Below are 23998 nucleotides of genomic sequence, written 5' to 3' on the forward strand. Positions count from 1 at the left end.
GGAGCCCACGCACCACAACAGAAGTGTAGCCCCCGCTCGCCACAACTAGAGAAAGCCCATGTGCAGCAACGAAGACCCAACACAGCCAGTAAATTAATTAATTAATTAATTTAAAAAGAAGTCATGTGAGCACACAGTGAGATAGCGGCCACCTACCAAAAAAAAGTAACGAGAGGGGCTGTTTACTTGCTTTGCAGCAGAGCTCGCTCTGTGCCGAGCTGGGACGGGCGGTCTCTGTCCCCTCTTCATCTCTGACCAGCGCACTGCATCTGCCTGCCCGTCTGAGCACTGTCGCCCGACCCGTGGCCCCACCAGTGCTCACTCCCCAGACACCAGGGCCTTCCCAACATGCGGCCTTTGACGGCCTGTCTCAAGTGCGTGCACGCTCTCTGCCCCCGCTGCCTCCATCCAGCCTCCCACGGGCCGCAGGGCCTCCTGGAAGTTTCCACCTTTCAGTGTCCCCCTACTCCGAGATGACCCTCGAGTCAGCCACCGGCCCACCCGCCGGGGCTACTGCCCACGAGTCCCCAGGTCTTCAGGGCTGCGCACCCGTCAGCACCCGGGGTCTGTGCTCGAGAGCCAGGCTGTTTCTTCAGGCCCAGGCTCAGCCCTTGGGCCAGGCTGTGGGGGGACCGGGCTCCTGTTCAGACAGCGCTGGGCCTCTGCCAGCCTGCTCCTGCCTGCGATGTCTGGCTGGTGAGGGCTGTGCCTGCAGGAGGGGCACCTGTCCTCCACGACTGTCCTCAGGGCGCGGCCCCCAACCTGCCGCCCAGCCCGGGCTGACGGTCTGAGAACACGGCATCTGCTCCGGGGACCATGTCACCGCTTACAAGATGCTAGATTCGTAGGCTTGTGGGCGGGACCAGCCTTCGGTCTCCCCTTCAAACACACAAACACTGGGAGGTGCCAAGCACAGGCCTGTCTCTCTGAAGCTGCTCTGTCTAGCGCCCAAGGGGTCACCCGGGAACATCTGAGAAACGAGGGATACATGGGTATCATTTGGTAACGTCTCTTCTTTCCCTTTCAGGCACCGGATCTCCAAGTCGAAGTTCAGGTGAGTGAGACGCTCCTTTCTTTATGGGCCCAGGGACACCCCTTAGCCCCTGGGTGGGGGCCGAGTGAGGGGCTGCAGACGAGCTGCTTTCCTCTTGCACAGCTGTGGGTAAGAGGCTTGTGGATCAGACCAGGCAAGTGCTCAGGGCTTGGGGTTTGGTGACGTAGTGATTTTGGAGGCACCAGCCCTGGGAGGTTGTGAGATGCTGTGTCCCTCTCCCTCGTGAGATGAAGTCCAGTTAAAATGGATACCACGTAGCCACTCGCTGCTGCTGTTGGCCACGTTGATGGAACATGATGAGATGAGGGCACACGGGTTCCATGGGCGCTGCTTCAGAACCTTCCTCCAGGCCCCCTCCTCACCCCGTCTGCCCCTCCAGCCTCGCCGCCTACACACCCCACTCTTCCCAACGTGGGGAACTTCCTGCGGTTCCCAAACGTCCCCATTCTCTCACACGTGGAGGCTTTTGCGTGGAGCCCTCCTTCCGACTGAATCGCCGTGTCCCCGAGCTTCCCCCTGGAGAGCTCAGGCTCCTGTTAAGAACCTCAGCTGGTACCGCATCTCGACACCTTCTGCAAACTCCCCACCCTCCCCCCGGCACTTTGCTCACACCTCTGTCACCGCCCTCACCAACCGGGCTCCTGTGTATCCACGGCCCTCCCGATGCGGGCTCCATGTCTTCAATAGGCTCTGTGAGCCTCTGAGATGTTATTTGCCGGGAGCAGAGCTGAGCGCCCAGCGGGTAGCAGGCTGTCTGCCGTGTCTGTTGGATGGACGGATTTGAGTGGGGCTGGGAATTTACTCCCGCAAAGCTTGTACGAGCCAAAAAATATTGTGTTTATGTTTCATAATTGATCTAATCTTGCTTTTCCAGCCTCACCTACTGTGTAGCAGGAGCATAAATGACATTAAATTTTAGTCCAGCCGAGCAGTGTAGCTCAAGGCTGCATTTTAAACAGTCCCTTAAGCTAAATGTTCAGTCCTCTCCTTTCCTTTGCCCAGCTCCTCTCCAGGGTGGAGACGCAGGGCCAGGACGTCAAGACCCCAGAAATACACAGGCCTCGGTGGGTCCCCCTGACCCTGGCTTGTCCCTCTGAACCGGGCCTGCCAAGGGGCTGCAGGTCCGCCTGGTTGGGCCTCCACCCGAGGCATCTGTGGTCCCCTGCATTTGCCTCTGATCTTGAAATCATTACCTCTGGTCTCTGGCCCAGGCTCTTTGAGCCCATAGACACCTCCAGGCCCTCCACGCATGGGCTGCGGGAAGCAGGCGCTCACCTACGCAGCTGCCACCCGACCCTGTCTGTACCTGCTTGGGTAGAGCTCTGGGCCGAAGGCTGGCATCCCCTGAGCACCCGCAGACCCTGTGCTATACCTAGGAAAGGTGTCTCCAGCTCCAGTGTCCCAGCCTCCCCATGAGTATCTATCTGGGTGTTTCTAGAGCTTGGCGCCTGGCCGGAGAATTAAATGAGGATGCTGGTGTGGGACCTTCTCCTCTCCTGCTGTGACCTTCTGCTCCTATGTTACACTGGGGCTGGAAAATGCAGGCTTTCTCCCCTTCCACTTCCTCTCAAGCCAAGACCTCCTTCATTTAAAAAACCTAGGGTCAAGTCTCCCAGGCCCAGCTCTCGTTACAGGAGAGAGAGCTTGAGAAATGTAGAAAATCCTTCCTCTCCATAACGTGTGGATCTTACTGCTCCCTCTCCAGCATCCGGAGAAGCAGCTGGTACTTAGTGGGGATTAATAAATACTTATTGAGTAAGTGAAGAGATGGATGGGTTGTCCTGCCCCAGAAAGACATTAGGCTTGACACAGACTCAAATGAAAGTTCTGTTTTAGAGCCAAAGTGCAGAAAGCACTTTGTGCTTCTGACAGTTCCGAAGTCCCCACACCAGGAGATGATCCAGGAGATGGGGGGGCATTCTGTATCCCGTGCTCTAGGGCGTAAGCTGTGCTCTTGAAGAAGAGGCGGTGCGGGGTCCCTGTGGACCCCTGGACTCTGCTCGGCTTTGAAATGTGGCTCAACCTGCTTGTACCAGATCCCCCTCTGGGAAGGGCTCCTCCCCCTGCAGCTACTACTCAAAATACAACAGAAATACAGAGAGAAGACTTTTGATTCATTCCCAGAAGGCTTATTAGTAGTCGGTTGGCAGCATCAGTAAACCCATTTTCCGAGGAGGATACTGAGGCCGAGAGGCCCGGGGCCACATGGTTCACACGTGGCTGAGTCAGGACCCACACACAGGACCTGGGCTATACCCGGTGATGAGGTCCTGCCCGGGAGTCTGAAGCTGTTTCTGCAGGGCTGTATGTCTCAGGGGGGCAGTGCGGGGAGAGGTGGCTCCCGAGCACAGCTCTTGAGTAGAAACACAATGCCGGCCACATACGCCCTTTTTAAAACTTTCTAGTAGCCACATTAAAAAAGTGAAAAGGACAGGTGAAATTAATCTTAATATATTTTATTTAAGCCAATGCATCTAAAACATCATTTCAATATGTAATTAATATAAAAAATGAATATTTTATGTTAGATTTTTCTACTAAGTCTTTGAAATCCAGTGTGCCCTTTACACTCACTGCACCTCCAGCTTGGAGGTGGCCACATTTCACGTGCTCAGTAGCCTCAGGTGGCCAGTGGCTACCACACCAGACAGTATGACCCTACAGAGTCAGATGGCAGCCACCTCATCTACACCCCTACGGTCCAATGGTGATGTCTCTTTGGGGAATAACAAAGGCTGGTGGTGGATTGAAAATGCCATTGAAATCACCAAGGTCAACCCTGAGCAACCTCTGTCTGCTGCAGACACAGGAACAGTGTCCTTACACCTTCTGTCTGTCCCATTGTGGCAGCCAAGATGAGATGGGAGACGCGGGAGAAGAACACAGTAACACAGGGAACATGGAGAGAGAATTTCTGCAACTCAGAGGTAACCTTGTTAACAGAGAAGAGCCCGTTTTACTTCAGAAAAGAATCTAAAATTTGAGTTCACACACACACACACACACACACACACACACACACAGAGTATTCGCTATCGTTTTCTCAGTTCAAGAATGACAGATAATATAGAATTCAAGCCTCAAACGGGCCTATTCCATTTGCAAGACAATGATACAAAGTCACGGGGTCTTTAAAGATAATAGTAGAGCAGAGGTTTTAGGGAAATTTTGGCAAATTATGGACTTACAATTTTAGGGCAATATTAGGGCATTCCCTTGGTAAGCCAAGTCTCTACTTTGAGGAGTAAAGAATTTTGCAACATCAGGGGCTCAGAATAGGACTTAGTTACGAAACGAATTATTCTGAACGTCTTCTGTGGCTTGAAGGGATTAGTCAGATGACGTGTTGGGGTTTGGATGTGGACGTCACAGAGAGCTGAAGTGAACCCCTCGGGGGCTGAGGTTGGGAGGCCTCTCTCACCCGTCTTCAGAGAAATGTGCCTCCGAGGTCCCCTTTACCCCTGCCATCCCACATGCAACAAGGCACATGCCCAAATTTGCCCCAGTCTCTAATAGCCCGTTTTAGGTCACTTTTGTATAAAATAATTAAATGTAACAATTTTCTGTGTTGCTTGTCCTCAGCTCTGGCCACTGGAAAGAGCCCAAGTGTCTACCATTTGGGTGCTGTCTCCTGTTCCAGATGCTTGTGCAAAATTCTGTGCCAAGCAAACTCTTTCGGGAGCACTGCCCCCTCCTCACCCCGACCCCTTCCCTGGGGTCTTAAGCCTTGTCCATAACGGGGAGTGAGTAAGTGTGTGTAGAGTTTGTCTCTGCTGCCCTGCCTGCCTGCCAGCCTGGTGGTCCTACTGTGTGCAGTGGGCTGTGGGTCCATCACAGAGAGCAAGACCTTACAGTCTCAGTGGGGAGGCAGGAGCCACATGGTAAAGACACTGACCTATAGGAAAGGGGGCATCGTGTCCTCTGGGGAGCCTGGCTGGTGCCCCACGACGGGCTGGGATGCCTCTACTAAGCCCACCTGGCGCTCCGCACCCTCAGGGTCTGTTTCACCCACATGAGTTTCCTGTCTGTGTGTTAACTGCTGAATATCTAGTACCTGGCCTGGGGTAGATGCTCAGTAAATGCTTCCTGATTGTATAGCTAAGTGAGTAAAGCAGCCAGTACTTGTGACTGAGCCTCGGAGGCTGGGACGTCTAGAAAAGTGCACCACGGGGAAGCTGGGGCCCCCGCTGAGCCCTAAAGCCAGGGCAGGACCCAGAGGGGGATGTTTGATGGGGGACAGTTGTGTCGGTGGAAAGGCAGGAGTGAGCCCGGCACCGGGAAGGGGTCAGGCGGGTCCAGGTGAGAGAGCAGAGCTGTCCGGTGGGAACGCAGGGATGGGGTTTTGAAGATGTGCAGGAGACGCGTCCAGGACCACTGTCTCCTCCAGGTCTGCGCCCAGGAAGTTCCACTTGTAGAGGAAATGACTTTCCCAGTGAGAGTGAAGGGAATGTGAATAGAAGGCAAATTCCTCCTCCCTGTTTTATCATTTAATTTCTATATCCTCCGTGCATATGTAAACATACAAATAAATTTACACATTCTAATAAACCATTGCATTTATTATACAGTAGGAAGCGTTGCCAGGAAACCAGTTGTCAAGCAAAGCTATATTTTGAAGAGTGGGAGGTGTGTAATTATCTCTAAATACTTTCTCGGGGTAGTAATTACTCCACCCCCACCCCAGCCCAAACCCACGTGACTCTCCTGAGTGACTGTCTCAGGAGCACCCGATTCCACGGGTGCCACCCCGTCCGTCACAGCCACAGCTGCAGGGGGTCCAGCAGAGCAGCTCCAGACCCCGGGACAGGCCCAATCACGTGGCACCCGCATCCACCAGCCCCAAACTTGGGGAAGAGGATAGTCAAGTTTTGGGATGAGATGGAGTTCAAGTTGGTTCTTCCAAACCATGGAAGAATAACACAGTTAGCCTCAGAATCACAATTCTCGGTGATTTCTATAAATGAGATTGTCTCTATTCAAATCACATTCTTTACAACTGCAATGTAACCTATTGCCAACCTTAAAAAATGCACAATGTGAGTTAAGTATTTTAAATTAATTAATTAATTGGCTGCACTGGGTCTTCGTTGCTGCGCACAGGCCTTCTCTAGTTGTGGTGAGCGGCGGCTACTCTTCGTTGCAGTGCACGGGCTTCTCATTGAGGTGGCTTCTCTTGCTGTGGAGCACGGGCTCTAGGCGTAAGGGTTTCAGTAGCTGTGGCACATGGGCTCAATAGTTGTGCCTCTTGGGCTCTAGACCACAGCCTCTGTAGTTGTGGTGCACGGGCTTTGTTGTTTTGAGGCATGTGGGATCTTCCCGGACTAGAGATCGAACCCAGTGTCCCCTGCATTGGCAGGCAGATTCTTAACCACTGTGCCACCAGGGAAGTCAGTCCTGAGTTAAGTTTTATTTGGGGCAAAATGAGGACTATAGCCTGGGAGACAGCATTTCAGATAGCTCTGAGAAACTGCTCTGAGGAAATAAAGGGGAAGGTCAGTATATTTTGGTGAAGGGTGAGTACATGCAGTCCTGCACATTTTTTTGCAGAAGTTTCTGCTTGTCTCGTGAGGGTTACTGCTAGTCACCAAGACCAGACATCATCATGAAGGATTTTAGCGCTTTTCTAGATATGAGGAGATACAAGAATTAGGCTTATAAAATTGGCTCCTGAAAATATCAAACGATCTGAAGACCTGTTCTGCCAGTTTTTCCCAGAGCACAGAGGGCCTCATTCCTGCTCTCCACCCTGAACTCCTTCCGGGGGTGTTGAAAGTCAGCAGCTGCAGCAGCTCATGATTTAATCCTTGTAGAGATAATTGGAAACTGCCAATGGCAAGTACCAATTTGTAGTTTACACTATTTAAGATTAAATATGAGTCTGTCCTGAAAACTCATTTTTCAGGGGGAAAACGTCTTGCCAACTTGGTCTGCAGTATTACCAACCTCAGTCACCAGATAGAAGCAGAGTCCTACCTTGGCGAGAGCAGGTGCTTCCGCTAGGAACCACCCAGCCCCTGTCCCACTGCCTTGTCCGCCCTCCCCCCCCACCATCCCTGCTTTCACCCAGTTGGCGTCTCTGGAGCATGCAAGCCCCACAGTGCTTTGGGAAGCATCGTTGTCAGACCCCCAGGCCTTTCTTCTCCATGTAGTGACTCTTCCTCCCAGTAGCAGCAAGTGTCCCTGCCAAGGTTTGGTGCTCCCTGGAGGTGGCTTCCCCACCCCCGCCGTGATGGGGGGAGGGGGTCAGGTCACAGCAACACCGTGTTAACCCTTTCTCCCCTCCCTGCTCTGCAAGCCAAAAACCAGGTTCTCCTGCAGCTCCCAGACAACAAGGCCCTCCTTAGATGTGCCCCTCACTCTCTAATCTCAGAATAGATTTCAACAAAGGGGTGGCAGCAGGATTTTCCATGACCATAGGCACAAAAATAACAGAGCAGAAGTACAGATAAAGTCAAGCTCTCCCGAAGGCCATCTTGGGCGGGTGGAGGGTCCTAACAGCAGACGAGTCTGTGGCCCTGGGGACCTGGGACTGTGTGCAAATATGAGTGCAGGTGTCCAAGATGACAGCCGTGCCCCCCCCCCCGTCTTCTGTCCCCAAGCTGGGGGCTGTGTCCTCATCCACCCGGTGGGTCTCCCTCAGGACACAACTGCAGGTACCTCAAGGCGTTTCCCAGCCAAGACCCCCTCCGTGGGGCAGAGCCTCCCTTCTCAGGGTGCCTATGCTGGTGACAGGGCCGCCTCCAGATCCCCTCTACCCTTTCTCTCTCCCCTGCACTCGCAGTCAGGGTCAAAGACCTGCTGACTCTGCCTCCAAAACTGGTGTCAACGCGTTGTCCTCTTTCCGTGAGTAAAGCTGTTGCCTCCATCACCTCCGGCCCGCCAGCCACCAGAGCAGCCCTCACACCATCCCCGAGCTGGACGTTGACCGTGTGGCTGCTTTCGTTGGTTGTTTGGTTTTCTGGAATCAGATCCCCTCTCGAAGCAGGGCCCCCACAGCCTCTCTAGCGCTCCCGTCCTTCCTTCCTTCCTTGCATGGCGAGGGCATTTGTTAAATATTTGGTAAACAGGATTACCCAGTATAGCTGCATATTTTCTCAGTATCGGGAGGATGAATTTGGGGACAGGCTGTAAATCCATCCACCAGTGAGTTACAAAATGTGAGTGTCTCCTTGGGATCCTCCAGCTTCATGGTCCTCGACTGTGGTTACTCACGAGAGCCCCCCGAGGAACCTTAACACATAGCAATGGTATTTGAGGGGTATTTAAAAATTACTCAACCCTCAGAGAATCAGATTTAATTGGTTTGGGGTTGGGGCCTGGATACTGGTGGGGGTTTGGTATCGTTTTTTAAGTTTCCCCAGGTGATTCTATGCACAGCCAGGTTTGACCAAAGTCCCTGACCAGATACCATGGGGGTGAGCGTCCCGCGGCCCATGGGTGAGATTTCAGGGCTCACGTGTGGCGTGCACGTGCGTGGGGGGCAGGGGCCAGTCTGCCCATTGTTCTGAACAGAGGATGTAACCTTGAAAGATTCTGCAGCCCCTGTCAAGGCAAGGACCTCTGATCTAGATTCCTCTCCCACCCTTCACAGATGAGGCCCCTGGGGGACGGCTGGGCGCCTGGGCTGGGGAAGGGGTGGGTGGTGCCACTGGCTCTGCCCCCACCTGCTGTCAGTCCAGGCGCCCAGACTCCAGGGCCATTGGTTTTCTCTTGAAGATCAGGACAGCGCCTGCTTTGCAGAGTTGTTTAAAGAATCACGGCAGACATGGGGCTCACTAATGGTAACCGTTACTAGTCTCAGTGCTGCCATCACCACGAGTAATACTCCCAAGACTTGCAGTACTACTTCTAGTGATGCCGTCATTATGAAATTAAATACCTTTCTTCAGCTTTAGGCCAGACCCCCACATGAGGCTGGCCCTGCTCACGGTCACAGACGAGGGGTCTGCGGTCCCAGAGGAGCAGGGACACCCCCCCCACACACAGGCCACACCGCCAGCCACAAGCCGGTGACCTTGGTGGGACGCTCATCTCTTTGGCCCTGGTGAGGCCGGGCCAGTTCAGAGGAGGGAGGCGGCCACCGGGAGGCACGTTGGCCGGGGACCTGAATTCACAGCCACCTCCCTCCCCAGCTTCCTCCTCTGCCCCTTTCCAGCCGCTACTGGCGCCGGTGGAATCGGTTCTGCAGGAGGAAGTGCCGCGCGGCCGTGAAGTCGAGCATCTTCTACTGGCTCGTCATCTTCCTGGTTTTCCTCAACACACTCACCATCGCCTCCGAGCACTACAACCAGCCCCACTGGCTCACGGAAGTCCAAGGTGAGAGGCCGCCTGGCCGGCCTGGTTACTCGGGCTGGTTCAGCCCTGTCCCGGGCAGGGAGGGGAACAGCCACGGGCCGGGGGGGGGCGATGGACCACACCAGGCACAAGCCTGGCAGCTCACCTGACAGCCGGTAAAACACAGCAGCTCGTTACACACAGATGGGGCAACGCTGTCTGCCTGCCCTGGCCGTCACCACTGGGTCCAGGAGACAGTCACGAGCGGCGGCTTGTTTGGCTACATCAGATCCTTTGCTGCCCGCCCGCCGCCCCCAATGGGTTTTCAGTGCCTGGGGCCACAGCACGGCTGCCGGGTGTGCTGGCCCGAACCAGCACGGGGCAGTGAGCATGGAGCCAGGGAGAGGAGGAGCGTGGCCTGAGCACAGGGAATGTCCTCAGCAGCAGTTGGTCCCACCACCCCTCCCTGGGCTCCGGAAGGGAGCACCCTGGCCACAGCCCCAGCACTGACCTGGGGGTCAGGCAGACACGGCCTGGACCAGGGTGTCTCCTTGAACCTGGGCGGGCCCATCTCCTGGTGACACGGCAGACAAGGACCCCGGCTCCTGCTCTTGGCTGGTCGGTCTGGGCAGATGGCTCCCCCTCAAACCTCACTTGTCATCTCTGGAAAATGGGTGTGACAAGAGCTGAGCTGCCTGGCAGGGCCGCTGTGAGGAGCTGGGGACACAGTTGGGATGCTGAATGTGTGATGTGGTTGTAACTAGATGCCCTTTCCGCCGAGTCCAAGCAGGGAGGGGCGTGTGGTGGGATGGAGGGTTGGGGTTTCCCCACGGTGACCCTCGACACTCACCTCCTCTCCCCCTTCTCTCCCCCGTGCGGGTCCCTCCAGACACGGCCAACAAGGCCCTGCTGGCTCTGTTCACGGCGGAGATGCTGCTCAAGATGTATAGCCTGGGGCTGCAGGCCTACTTCGTGTCCCTCTTCAACCGCTTTGACTGCTTCATCGTGTGCGGCGGCATCCTTGAGACCATCCTGGTGGAGACCAAGATCATGTCACCCCTGGGCATCTCTGTGCTGAGATGCGTGCGCCTCCTGAGGATATTTAAGATCACGAGGTGCGTGGCCCGTCGTTCCCCCCGGACGCGGGACTCAGAGGGAGGGGAGCCGCCATTTCCCGGAGGGTCTGTCCTGAGCTTGCGTTATTTGCCAGACGGCGCATCCTTTAGAGGGTCCTTTGGCTGCTCATACAGATACCGCAGGGGTGGCAGCCGCGGGGCCTCCAAGAGCATCGGGGCCCCAGGCCCTCTGTCCCTGCTTTGCCAGCCCCAGGCCTGCCTCCCACCGGGGTCACAGGTGGCTTCTGGAGGCCGAGCCCTCCCCCATGGGCTTGAGGCAGCAGAAGGGGTGGTCGGCTCCTTCCTGGGCTCCCCCGACATCTCACCAACGGTTGTGTTCTCGGGGTCGCCAGGCTGCTAGAGACAGAACCGTGCTCTTGTAGCTGGGCCTGTGCTGGGCATGTGCAGCATGAAGGGTGGGCACGGGTCCTTGATGTGCCCCCTCCACCCGCCACCTGCTGCCCACCCGGAGGCCGCAGTCCCCTAACTCCCCCAGGGCAGGCGGGGCGGGGACGGGCGGCAGCTCCGGGACAGCAAGTTCCCACTGTGTTGTGGCCCATTCTGGGTGGTGAGACTCGCTTATTGGATCACAGCCATCATTTTTATTGAGGTATAATTCACATCCTATGCAATTCACCCTTTTAAAGTGTACAGTTCAGTGTTATTTTTTATATATTTGCAGTTTTGCAGTCATCACCACAGCCTAGTTTGAGCACACTTCCAGCCCCAAAAAGCAGACCCCACACCCCCTCCTCATTCCCCCACTCCTGGCGCCCACCACCACTTTCCTTCCATCTCTGCAGACCTGCCTGCTCTGGACACGTCATGTCCGTACAGTCTATGCTGTTTTGTGACCGGCCTCTTCCGCCTGGCATGGTGGTTTCAAGTCTCCCCCACGTTGTCCAGGGATCAGTGCTTCATTCCTTTTCGTGACTGAGCTGTATTCCTTTATATGGATATACATCGCGTTTTGTTTATTCGTTCATCCGCTGGTGGACATCTGGTTTATTTCTGCCTTTTGGCGCCTGTGAATGATGTGCTAGGAAGCATCGTGTTCAGGTTTTCATGTGGACGTATGTTTTCACGTCTCTTGGGTACGTGCCAAGGAACAGAATTTCTAGGTCACTTGATTGCTATAGTTAAGGCTTTGAGAAAATGTCAAACGGTTTCCCAAAGAGACTGGACCATTTTACATTCCCACCGGTGGTATGTAAGGACTCCAGTTTCTCCACATTCTCATTTTTAATGAAAGAATGAAATAGGGTAGAAAACGTCAGAGCACCTCACGTGAATGTAAACATAAAAATCCTCGAGATCGTGTCTGGGTCGCCATGTGATACGTATTTCTCACTGTGGGTTGTGGTGTCCTTGGAGGGTCTCGTCAAAAGCACCTGGAGGGGAGGTTCTAAGTGTGCCCCCCAGAAGGACAAACCTCCGGTCCTAGAGTCTGATGGGGGGAGACTGGGCGTCAGTGGAACCGTGCTGGGAGGGGTGGGGTTGGTATCGTCCTTGCGGGGCCCTGGACTTAACCATCTCTGCTCAGAGCACGCCGAACTTGGGTGGGGGGGAGCATCGGGGGCTTCAGGGCACCTGGGCGTTACTGTTCTCTTCCCAGTTCCCTCAGCAGCCCCTCCGCCCTGCACACACCTGCTCCTGTGGTGTCAAGGGTCGGGTGAGAAAAGGCATTTAAAGAGTTGGGCTGAGGGACCTCCCTGGCAGTCCAGTGGTTAAGACTCTGCGCTTCCACTGCAGGGGGCACGGGTTCAGTCCCTGGCCAGGGAGCTAAGATCCCCCCTGCCGCATGATGCGACCAGAAAGTGAAAACAAAAAGCAAAAATAAAGAGTCGTGTTCAGTGCCAGGCATAGAAGACACTCAGCAACCGAGCATTTATTGCGGCTCTGTCGTTGCTGCAGGAGAAGGAAGAGGGAGGAAAGAGCTAATAGTGATACACACACACACACACACACACACACGCACACACACACACACAGGCCGTATTTGTTCATCTGCTGCATACACACTGTGTGTCCAGCTCTGAGAGGCAGGTAACGGGCTGCATGGTATGGGCTGAACCTGGGAGAAGCAGTCCAGCTGGGGAGACGGAGTCCGTGCCTGGAACACAACGAAAGGAAAATCCAAGATGGAATGAAGTGAGCTGACAAATTGGGTGGGGGGGCACCTGCTGTGGAAAGTTGGGGGCAGGGAAGCACCCCTGGGGAAGCTTTCATGTCAGAAGATGGACTCAAAGTACATGCGGGAGTTAAATCCCCAAGTGGGATACTCCTGGGCAACACCCCCCTCGCCCCCCCCCCCCAAAAGAGCTCTTCCTGAATGTCTGACTGTCTTGGCACCACAGAAAATCCTCAGTTCAAAATGAAAGTAGTAGAAACATCATGACGGTCATGGTGAGCAAGCATCAGTGCTCTCTCTGTCCGGGTAGCCTGACCTCAGTGCTTGGCCCATAAATCCTCACTCTCACCTATGAGAGAGGGTGCTGTTATCATTATTCCCATTTTGCCGATGAGAAAACTTAGGGAGTTCAGTCACTTGCCCAGGGTCGCAAAGCTGCTCAGGGGTAAAGCTGGAATCACAAGATTCTGTGCCCCAACCATGGCCATGGGCTGCAGGGCTGACAGCTAAACTCTCCTTGTTGTCTGTTCCCAGAGACATGATGTAAAGGGTTTGGACTGGCTCAGCTTTCTCCTCCTGGGTCTGCTAAAAGCTATTTTTAATTTGGAGTTTCAGGTGCCTCTTAGTAATTCTGAAAAGTCCATGTGCTTGGAGCATTGTCTTTCTTATTTAAATTCCTATAAAAAAGAATCCTTGCTCCCAGATATTGTCGTAGCATCTTGAAGAGATTTAACATTGATTCTATTTTTAATCAACAATTTATCTATTTCTAATCTGAGACTATTGCCAAGAAACCATTTTAAGTCTTTCTTTGTTAAAATATTTATTTATTTGATTGTGCCAGGTCTTAGTTGTAGCAGGCAGGCTCTGTGGTTGTGGCTCACCAGCTCTTTAGTTGTGGCATGCGAACCCTTAGTTGTGGCATGCATGTGGGATCTAGTTCCCTGACCAGGGATCGAACCTGGGCCCTCTGCATTGGGAGCACAGAGTCTTAATCACTGCACCACCAAGGAAGTCCCTTTAAGTCTATCTTTATCAGTGAGGTTGCTGAAGCCCCTCCACAAGAAGGATTAGTGGTATTTTCAGATCTCCATAAAGTTCATAAACAGAATAATTTCATTGTCTAATTGGAAGTTACTTTGCAAAGCCTCTCATGTTCCTGTTTTCCAGTCTCCAAACTCTCTGGGGGCTTTTGGAAGACAACAAAGAGTCCTGCTGTAGGACATCCCATGGCCCTTTCTGAACTTCTTCTCCAATACACTCCAATGGCCAGAAAGTGCCTAAAATAGGGGTGGGAGTGGGGTTACTGATCAGCCTGGTCCTGCCATCAGACAAGTCTGCTTCTCCCTCTTCTTTTAAAATCTCTTGGAGGAACCTTTGCAACGTCTCACTATCCTTAACAATGTTTTCTGGACCAGTGGTTGTGATTCTTAAACCTAGTTGACCTCCTCAAGAGAGCTCATTAAGGACCCCCCACTCTAGAGACTTCAGCCAGCTGCTCCCGGGGTGTTCCGAGTCGGTGGCCCGATGACCTCACTTTGAGAAACTCTGGCCTGATTTTCTGCGGCTGCCCTTTGTCCTATTTCTTGTCTAAAGATAGGAAGCTTCATGTATACTTGGAAACTTGATTCTTTCTTCTCCACTCTCTTCTCTAGACTGTAGCCCCGACCCCGTTCAGACGCTGCTCCTGACGGCTCTGGATGGAGAAAACTCATAATGATAAGGACCTAATATGAATCCAGCAAAGTTTTTAAATTGATTTTAATTTTGTTAATCCTACGCACGTGAACACATTTCAGGCTCTTTATTTAGAGCGCTAGGATGCCCTCCTGCAGTTCCAGGCTGCCCACCCCCCACCCAGGGCCTGCAGTCTAAGGGCTGGGAACATGGTTCTCAGCCATGACCTCATGACCCTTCAGTATGTCTGGAGCCGCTCAACAATGTGTGGCCCATCATTTGCTATTCCTAAGAGCTAAAATGCCAAAATTTGTGAGTGGTTTCTTTTTTAAATACCAAATACAAGTGCATTCAGTATTGCTCTTGTAACACCTTCACTCTTGGCCACTTGCTTTCCCAAAGGCTTTAATGAAAGAACAAGAACCAGGTGGACTTACAACTCTCTCGTGGCCCCTGTGGGAGCAGAAGTCCTCGGTGTATGATGACAATGAGTTATTAGCCTGCTTACATTTTTTTTGAAATTTTGTCAAAAGCTGAGCATGCCTGAGGGAGTGTATAGTGCGTGTGTATATCATCCATCCTATGAGTCTCATTTTTAAAAAAAAAAAAGACTGGGGACCCCGCCCCAGGCTCTCAATTGATCACTGAGTCCTCATAGTGCCGTGGTGGGGAATTGCAGGGTAGGAAAGCCTGGGTGCCTCCGGGAGAACAGAGAGGCATGCACGCAGCCAAGATCTTTGTCAACTTTGGGTAAATGACCACGGGCCTTCCAGCCGCGTGGTGGACCGGGCTCTTTCTTCTGCTTTGGGGCTCTGTGGGGCTCTAAGTGTTGCCCGGTTTCAATATCTAGTTGGTCTGCTCTTTGTCAGTCCAGCCTGACACTCACACTATGGGGAAAAAGAAGAGCTTGAGTTGGAGTAGATCTGGATGTGATTCCAATGTACTAATTGCATCTCATTTTTTTACGCAGTTGGTCTTTACGTGCACCAAGGGCTGTTTTTTATACAGTTGGTCTTTACGTGCATCAAGGGCTGTCTCTCCAGCCCTTGCTGTTTTATCTTTTAAACCCTGAATCCTCTTTCTCCTACTGCTCCTCCCGGAGGCTCCCTTCCCCCGCCCCGAGATGTGAGATCAGACTGACTCAGCACAGACAGACTCCCTGGAGAATCGTGACCATGCGGGGGGCCTACAGCCTGGAGGTGCGAGCCTTTTGCAAATCCTCCAGTCTCTGACTGTCTGCCCGTCCCTGCCAGCCTGGCTGTGAGCATCAGACCCTCCCCCCACCCTCTAGCCTCCCTTCCTCTCAGGGCCCCAGGAAGGCTCTGAGCTCCTTACAGGCCACTATTATAAAGGTAACTTTGGCGTCTGCCCAGTTCCCAGGCTGGGGGCCTGTGGAGGAGGCAGCTCGGACGCCAGAGCCTGCAGGCCAGTCTGCAGCAAGGAGGACGCTTATTCTCGGGGATTAAGGAGATGGGGGAGGATGACGTTGGGCTCCCTGTCTCACCCCGACACAACCGCAGGGCCGACTAGGGGACTCTGAGAGGCTCAGGGGAGCACCTCCTAAATCCCACGGTCAGGGCCATGCCGCCCTGCCAGCATGATCAGCTCACAGCCCCCACGGGGGTCCTGTTCCCTGTGTGATCGAGGCCTCTGATGCAAACAGGGGAGACAGGGCCTTTGAGTTTGTTACCCAGGCGGGGTTTGCCCCTAGCGTGAAAGACATAACTGTGCGTCCGGCCCCTGGGATGGAGGGCAGGGTGGGGAACAGCAGGAGCTAAGTTGGCAGGTTTGGCCTCGAGCCCCAGGCCATCCGAGACCCTGACCGCCGAGGTCTGGAGCTCCGTTCGGCTCCTCCTGGCCCAGTAAATGCCCGTTCAGCCTCCCGCGTCCATCCAGGCTCTGGTGAGTCTGACGGGACCAGGGCCCGACTTCCCTGAGGTGGGCCTTGGTCCCCACCGTGTCCCATGGCTGTTCGGGGAGGGGCTGAGCTTTTCCCTCAGTGGACCCACCTGCTTCCCCAGGTTCTCTCCCGAGACCGTGTCTCCTGCCCACTCCCGCCCTCGGGAACGGGGGGACAGCAGCCCCCCCCACAGACTCAGCACGTGGCGTTTGCTTTGAAACGCTCCATCACAATAGATCAGGGCCACCAGCAGTGAGACGGTTTCTTTTTGCTCCTCGGGACAAGAACAGTCAGGACAGGTATAAATTTAGTGATGACCAGAGAGGCTGGGGGTTGAGGGAGGGGGAGGCATTTGCAGAGCTCCCAGAGCTGTGAGTACCATTATCTTGAAGATCTTTTATTTATAGCAGGCGTGGGGCTCTGCTCTGAGCCCAGAACGCAGAGGGTGGCCCTGAGCTCTTTGAAGCAAAGGTTCACGAGGTAACAGTTCCAGTGCAAGCGAGGCCCGGCCTCGTTCCATTGTCAGGGGACGGGAGAGTTCCACGGGGACCAGACCCGAGGCAGACAGAGCGGGGAGCCAGATGCAGGTAAAGTCCCCTGAGCAGGTGGTGGCACTTAGACCAGGAGGCAGAGGGGAGGGGACAAAACTGACGCAAGCGAGGGAGTTTTGGTAGCAATGAAAGTGATGGGGCAAAACCCGCGTTCGCTCGTGCCTGCTGTGGGTGGGAGGGGGCGGGTGGGTGGGACACACTCTTGCGGAGAATGACTTAGAGCCGCAGGAGGGCTGAAGAGAGACCTTGACCCCAAAGGTGACTGGGCAGAGGTGGTGAATCTCTTGAGTGGCCTGTGCTTCGGGGGCCTTGGCCCCCGATGCTGGAGGATTCTCCTGTGCACGTGGACACACATGGGTGTCATTCTGAAGAAGGGGGGCTTGGTTTTCCCCCGTTTCCCTACAGGGTTCAAGACTTAAGTCCTTTGTTCTGCCGGTGCCCGCTTTTATCCCAAAGCTCTTTCTTTTTTGGCGTTGTGAGTGTGTCTGTTTCAGTCTTAATCAATTAAGATAAAAGCCCCCATCAGTGATGAATATGCCGTCAACTCTTCCAGTTCACCACCTGCCAACCTTCCTAGAGGTAGTGGGACACGGCGGGTAGGGGGCCACAGTGGTCACACCATCAGGACCAGACTGACATCAAGGAGGACAGAGGTGCAGGAGCTGCAGGGCCTTCCCATCACCGTGCCCGGAGGCTGCCACCTGCACCTACAAGCTGCTTTGATATCAGTGTTGATGAGAACCCACCCTATTCCCTGCCGTCCACCAAGGCCAGCCAGGCCCCAGAGTCCAGCTGTCTCCTCTGAGCCCCACAGCATCCCCGCACTGATCCCCGAGTTGGTCTTTTAGGGAGTGCACATAGGGATGGACAGCCTTCCATCCAGCAAGCGGGGTCCCTCAGGATGCCAGGCCACTGGCACCAGCTCTGCTCTGTGAGTCCTGCTCCAAAGGGACAGAGGGCAGGCGGCAATCCGGCCACGGGGACCTCCACCCTGTCCTGCCGGACAGGAAGCAACAGGAGGTGGAACGCAAACAGCACCCACATCCACGACCTGGCCCAAGGGCAGTGTCCTCTCAACCCAGGTGTGTCCATGAGCAGGTGGGCTGGGGTACCTGGGCAAGGTCTGTCTCGTGAACCAAGGCTGGCAGGTGCCCTGGATCTGTGGCCACTAGTTCTGAGCCCCCAGGGGATATGCTGACCCCGGGGGAGACTCATGATCACTGTGCTGTCTGGTAGGGCAGCCCTCATTTCTATGCAGCAAACTGATGCAAAATAGACTTTTTCTTTTTTTTCCTTTTTTTTTTTTGAATTAAGACATACAGTTGATCCTTGAACAACATGGTTTGAACTGTGAGGCTTCACTTCCATGCAGATTTTTTCACACTGCGGGTCTGCACAATGCACGGTTGGTTTGATTTGAGAATGCCAACTGTCAAGTTATACTTGGATTTTCAGCCTCCGGGGGGTCAGCGCCCTAATCCCGGTGTTGTTCAAGGGTCCACTGTAATTGACATATAACATTATATTAGCTTCAGGTGAACAACATCGTGAGTCCATATTTTTATATATTAAGAACTGATCACCACCGCAAGTCTTGTTAATATCCAACACCACACACAGTGACAAATTTTTTCCTTGTGATGAGAACTTTTTAAGATCTACTCTTTTAGCAATTTTCCAGCATACAATACAGTGTTAATAACTCCAGTCACCATGCCGTATGTCACATCCCCAGGACTTAGTTGTTTTATAACTGCAGGTTTGTACCTTTTGACCCCCCTCCCCAATTCGCTCACGTCCCCCACCCCACGCCTCTGGAAACCACCAGTCTGTCCTCCTGCCACCGGACAGTGTGGCGCATGGTCTGGCAGGGGAAGGTCAGGAACCCCCAGAACTAGGGAAGCCACCGAATCAGCAGTGACATGGACGGGCAGGGGCAGGGCCGTTCCTCACCTTTGGGCAAAGTGGGTGTGACTCGGGTGAGTGTGCGAACCACTCCCCACGCCCTGCGCCAAACACACAGGAGTCTGTGTCACCCCCACCCATCCCCTCACCTTCCCTCCAATAAGTACAAAGGTGTCACGTGTAAGTAAGATTCATATTTTCATCCAGTGAAACACTCCCGGGGCACCTCCTTTTGCTGTGCTCCAAGCACTGGTCTCTGGACGGTCCCCCTCCCCCGGAGGTGATGAGTGTGTAAAGTGCAGGCTGGGGACAGGGGGGCCGCCAGGAGGACGTTGAGCGGGGCCTGGGGGACTGAAGGAGTGAGCCCTGCAGACCCCAGGACCAGGCTGGTCAGTGGTGGGGACCCAGGCAGGACCGTGAGGGGGCCAGGCTGCAGCCTCTCTGGGGAGACTGGGGGTGTGCGGAGAGATGCCGTCCGCAGGGCCTATGGGGCTTCGGGCGGGGCCTTGGAGGGCCTCCTGCTGCTGGGCTGAGGAGGGGTCGGTGGCCCCACCACAGGGTGCCAGGAGGTACACAGCCTGTGTGTCCCGTTATTGGGGATTCTGAGAGTCGGAACGCGGCCACGGGTGTCTGCTGGGTTGCTCTCTGTGAAGGGGCCCTTTCCCTCTGTGATTATGGAATCATCCATGGAGAGATATTGGGGCCTGTGAACACCTTGCTCCCCAGAGACCCTCCACCCGTGACGGTCTGTACCTGAATCACCAGCTAGTTCTGTCATTCATTCATTCCTGTTATCTGTTTGACACCTTCTGTAATGCAAACCCCTCTTCTGTGCGTTTGCAGCTCCTCACCTGGGCCGTGGGGTGAGCAGCTGGAGAGGGTGGGGGGCAGGACAGGGGCGACGCTGGCCTGGGTGGCAGGGGCCAGGAGGGGCTGGAGCCTGGCTCCGAGGACAGGGTGGCTGCTGTGGGGGCGAGGGGGCCCGAAGGGCGGCCCCGAGAGCCTGGGCTCAAGCCGCAGACGGCAGCTGTGCTTTACTGCGGCGGGGTGGGCCTTGGGGGCCCTGTCATGCCAGCATCTCGTGCTGAGAATCCCCCATCTACTGAGAGACGTCCCGGCACCCTTCAGGACAGAGGGAGCAGGGGAAGAGGTTGTCCCTTCTGACCGGAGTCCCTGCCCTCAGCCGGCCAGCCCCTCTAGGCTGCCTCCACCCGGCATTCCCAGGTGCTCTTCCCTCGCCCCACGACGGATGACACGGCCCATTCTCCATCACAGCCTTGCCTCCCCACAACCGAGGCCCAACGGCCTCCTCCCGCTCGCCCTGGTCTGCACCCCCCACTCCCACCCCTCCGCGGTGACTTTCCCTCTCAGGTTTGGGGCCTCCTTTGCCGGTGCCCCTGGGCCTGTGGCCGGCAGACAGCTCTGAACCTCAGTGCTAGGCTGGTCTATTCCCCTCACACCCACGGGCCTCAGGAAAACTAAGGCACCAAACTTTTATGGCCATTAAGACTTTCCCAGAGTATTCTGTGCATTTTAGGGCCTCTGTGACCTTCACCCCGTGCAGACACTGTCTCCACCTCCACCTATACAGCTGGACATGCTCATTACAAGTATTCTCCAGAGTTTCGGTTCCTAGATGCTGGCTTGCTGACAGGGGTCAGGTGCTCACAGGACGGTGATTTCACGGTTCCAGGCAAGGCCTGGGAGTCGGCATTTAGAAAATGGTCCCGCTCCCTGTCCTCAGCGCGTCATCTCCAGGCAGGTTTGGGAACTTTAAGTGTAAGGGGGCGGGGGGTGTTCTAGCCCCACAGAGGCTCTCTGACTCCCTCCTTTAAGAACAGTTAGTACAACCTCTAGCCGACCAGGGCCAGGCAGCCTGTCACATGTGCTGGGTTGGACGGAATTTATTTGAGGACAGAGATGGAAGAGGTGGAAGGAAAGCCTCTGGCCTCTGCCCTTAGGAACTCAAGCCTATTTGGATGAGATGAGTCGGTCACAAATGAGGAACACGTAAGAGCCTTTCTAGAGCAGATGCAAATAAATGTATATTAATATCCTGCAAGCAGAGGACGTGTGGCTGGCAGGCAGAGTAGAGGTGGAGCAAGGCTGAGTCTGAAGGAGAAAGGAGCGTGAAGGACTCCAGGCTGGGGGGACGTTCGTGTTTACACCCAAACTGTTGGCCCATCTGCTTCTGTCACTTAATATGGAGCCATTCTGCAGAGAGAGGTGCCTGGGCTGGGGTGCAGCTGCCAGGCTGCAGGAGGGGTGGGTTGCACGGCACTGTCTTGAGCAGCGGAAACAATTCCCTGTCTGCCCTGGTGAGAAGCTGGGAATATCTTAAGTGGAGGAGGTCAAGGTCGTGACCTGGAAGGCAGCTGGGCAGGGTGGTGCTGCGGGAAGTGAGATACACTTGGCCAGCTGGGGCCATGTCCCTTTTGCTGCAGTGCATTCCTCACCCTGAATAGACCCTATCCCAGGCTCCCAAGCCCCTTCCAGCAGCCATTCGTGCCCCCCACAACTTTCCCAAGAGAGGACTTTTCCCCAGCCATCCCCACGGTGAAGGGTGTCTGTGCTGACAGCGGAGAGAGGCAGGGTCCCGCCAGCCACAGGCCCGTCCCTGTGGGAGGGGTGGGTTTGCTGCAACCTGGGGTTTCCCAAGCTGCCTGCTTATCAGAATCCTCTGGGATCCTTGTTAAAAACAGACTTCTGGGTCCCAAACCACAGCTATTAAGTCAGAATCTTCAGAAGAGAGGCTTTTTAGAATACCAACGCTTTGGACAGAACGAATTTGGGAAACCTCAGTAAACCATGCCCGCTCTCTTACCCAAGGGCGTCCCAGCCCACCCTCACCCATGGGTGACCCCACTGATGCCTGGGCTGGGCTGAAGGCTGCGTTCTAGGAAAAAAGTTTAATGTGTTTTTTGTCTAAAGATCAGTAGTGATAGCAATAATTACTTTTATCATCTGTGTGCCAGGCCCTGTACTGGGGTCTTTCTTTTTTAAGTTGAGTTGTAATTATATTTTTTCTAGTTTTCCTGAGAAGTAATTGACACACATCAGTGTCTATGTTTAAGGTGTACAGCATGATGGTTTGTTTTATGTACATTGTGAAATGATTATGACGATAGGTTTAGTTAACATCTATCATCTCATAGAGATACAGTATAAAAAAGGAAAAAAATTATCCTTGTGATGACAACTCTTAGGATTTACTCTCTTAACAACTTTCATATATAGCACACAGCAGTGTTGGCTACAGTCATCATGCTATATGTTACATTCCTAGTATTTGTTTTTCTATAACTGGAAGTTTGTACATTTTGACCACCTTCCTCCAATTCCCCCCCCACCACCCTCCACCTCCAGTAACCACAAATCTGATCTCCTTTTCCGTGAGTTTGGTGGCGGATTTTGTTTGTTTGTGTCTGGTTTTGTATTTTTTCAATTCCACACATAAGTGAGGTCATACGGTATTTGTCGTTCTCTGACTTATTTCACTTAGCATAATACCCTCAAGTCCATCCATGTTGCTACAAATGGCAAGATTTTCTTCTTCTTTATGGGTAAATAATATGCCATTGTAGATATGTACACCACATTTTCTTTATCCATTTCTCCGTTCATGGACACTTAGGTTGTTTCCATGTCTTGGTTATTATGAGTAATGCTAGAGGGGACATATCCTTTGGATCTGTTCCCAGAAATAGAATTGCTGGATCGTATGGTAGTTCTATTTTTAATTTTTTTGAGGATGCTTCATGCTGTTTTCCACAGGGGCCGCACCAACTTACATTCCCACCAACAGTGCACAAGTGTTCCCTTTTCTCCATGTTCTCACCAACACTTATCTCTTGTCTTTCTGATGATAGGGATTCTAACAGGTGGTTTTAATTAGCATTTCCCTAATGATTAGGAATGTTAAGCATCTTCTCAAGTGTCTGTTGGCAGTTCCGTATGTCTTTGGAGAAACGTCTATTCAGGTGTCTTCTGTCCATTTTCTCATCGGATTATTTGGGATGTTCTTTCTTTGTTTTTTGCTATTGAGTTGTATGAATTCTTTATATTTTGGATGTTAATCTCTTATCAGATATATGGCTTGCAAGTATTTTTTCCCCATTTTGTAGGTTGTCTTTTTACTTTGTTAATGGTTTCCTTTGCAGAAGTGTTTTAGTTTGATGTAGTCCCATTTGTTTGTGTTTTATTTTGTTGCTCAGAGAGGGGTAGCTTTTTAAACATTGTTATCACATGTAGTCCTCCCAATACTGTAATGAAGTGCGTGCTATCACTGCCCCTATTTTTTCAGGTTGGGGGGCTGGGCGAAAGAAGGGAGGTTGAGCAACTTGGCCAAAGGCACTTGCAGGGCTGGGTCAGAACCAGGCTCCTGACTCTTGGGTCCCTGAACTAACTCACTCACACTCTAATTGTGAGCTGGACAGCCGAGTCCCACCACCATGCTGCCCCAAGGAAAGGGCAAAGAGGAGGGAGTGGCAGTTGGTCTCAAAGCCCCTGGCGGGTGTGTGGGTGGGGCGAGACGTGATGGAGACCAACCCCACCCCCCGCTGGTCCCCAGGTACTGGAACTCCCTGAGCAACCTGGTGGCGTCCCTGCTGAACTCCGTGCGCTCCATCGCCTCCCTGCTGCTGCTGCTCTTCCTCTTCATCATCATCTTCTCCCTCCTGGGGATGCAGCTCTTCGGGGGAAAGTTCAACTTTGATGAGATGCAGACCCGGAGGAGCACGTTCGATAACTTCCCCCAGTCCCTCCTCACCGTGTTTCAGGTATGGACTCTTCTCTGCTGGGATTGTGACCTGGAGGGAGGGTGCTGGGGTGGGGGGCGGAGGGAGGAAGGAGCTTCCCGCTCGCTCCCAAGGGGCAGCCAGAGCCAGACCAGGTCGGCCACAGGAGCCCAGGACAGTGTGTAGCTACTCACCCCCAATCCTCATGGAATTCCGCTGTTAGATGGACCACTGGAAAAAAAGATCCAACTAAGCAGCTTAAAAACTGTCTCTTAGCCATGGAAACCTTTATTCAAATACATTCTACATGAAAGCCCAAAAGATCAACAGAGGAAAGCAGACGGCTCTTGCTGGGAGGGGAGGGGAGGGTGGCGGGTGTCCTTCCTACCCAGCACGTTTGCCCCCAGGAAAATACGACTACCACTGAATTTGTGACTTCATAGATATGTTGGCTTAGGGCCAAGCTAAAGTAGCATCTACGTTTAAAAGTCGATCGATTTACAGATTAAATTGAATAATAAGTGGATGTTGCCAAAATCTTAAAGGTGGTACCCAAAGTCCTTATGCTTGGGGAAAACTGGGGGACCCTGTGGCCCCTCAGTGAACACGCTCCCCTTGATGCCTTAACCCTGACCCGAGGGTCAGCCACCAAGCA

The 23998-nt window shown here is 53.7% G+C and overlaps 1 protein-coding gene across 2 annotated transcripts in view; it reads left to right on the top strand.

Annotated features, from left to right (window-relative positions):
- Positions 1 to 23998, top strand: part of CACNA1C (calcium voltage-gated channel subunit alpha1 C) — a 475916-nt gene that overhangs the window by 365824 nt on the left and 86094 nt on the right. For both annotated transcript variants that reach the window (XM_057703176.1, XM_057703175.1), the window contains exons 11-14: positions 1028 to 1054; positions 9210 to 9370; positions 10218 to 10443; positions 23178 to 23385. In XM_057703176.1, the coding sequence (XP_057559159.1) occupies positions 1028 to 1054; positions 9210 to 9370; positions 10218 to 10443; positions 23178 to 23385 (622 nt within the window). The remainder of the gene's footprint in view (positions 1 to 1027; positions 1055 to 9209; positions 9371 to 10217; positions 10444 to 23177; positions 23386 to 23998) is intronic.

The sequence above is a fragment of the Hippopotamus amphibius genome, chromosome 12, assembly GCF_030028045.1.
Source record: "Hippopotamus amphibius kiboko isolate mHipAmp2 chromosome 12, mHipAmp2.hap2, whole genome shotgun sequence".
NCBI lineage: Eukaryota > Metazoa > Chordata > Mammalia > Artiodactyla > Hippopotamidae > Hippopotamus > Hippopotamus amphibius.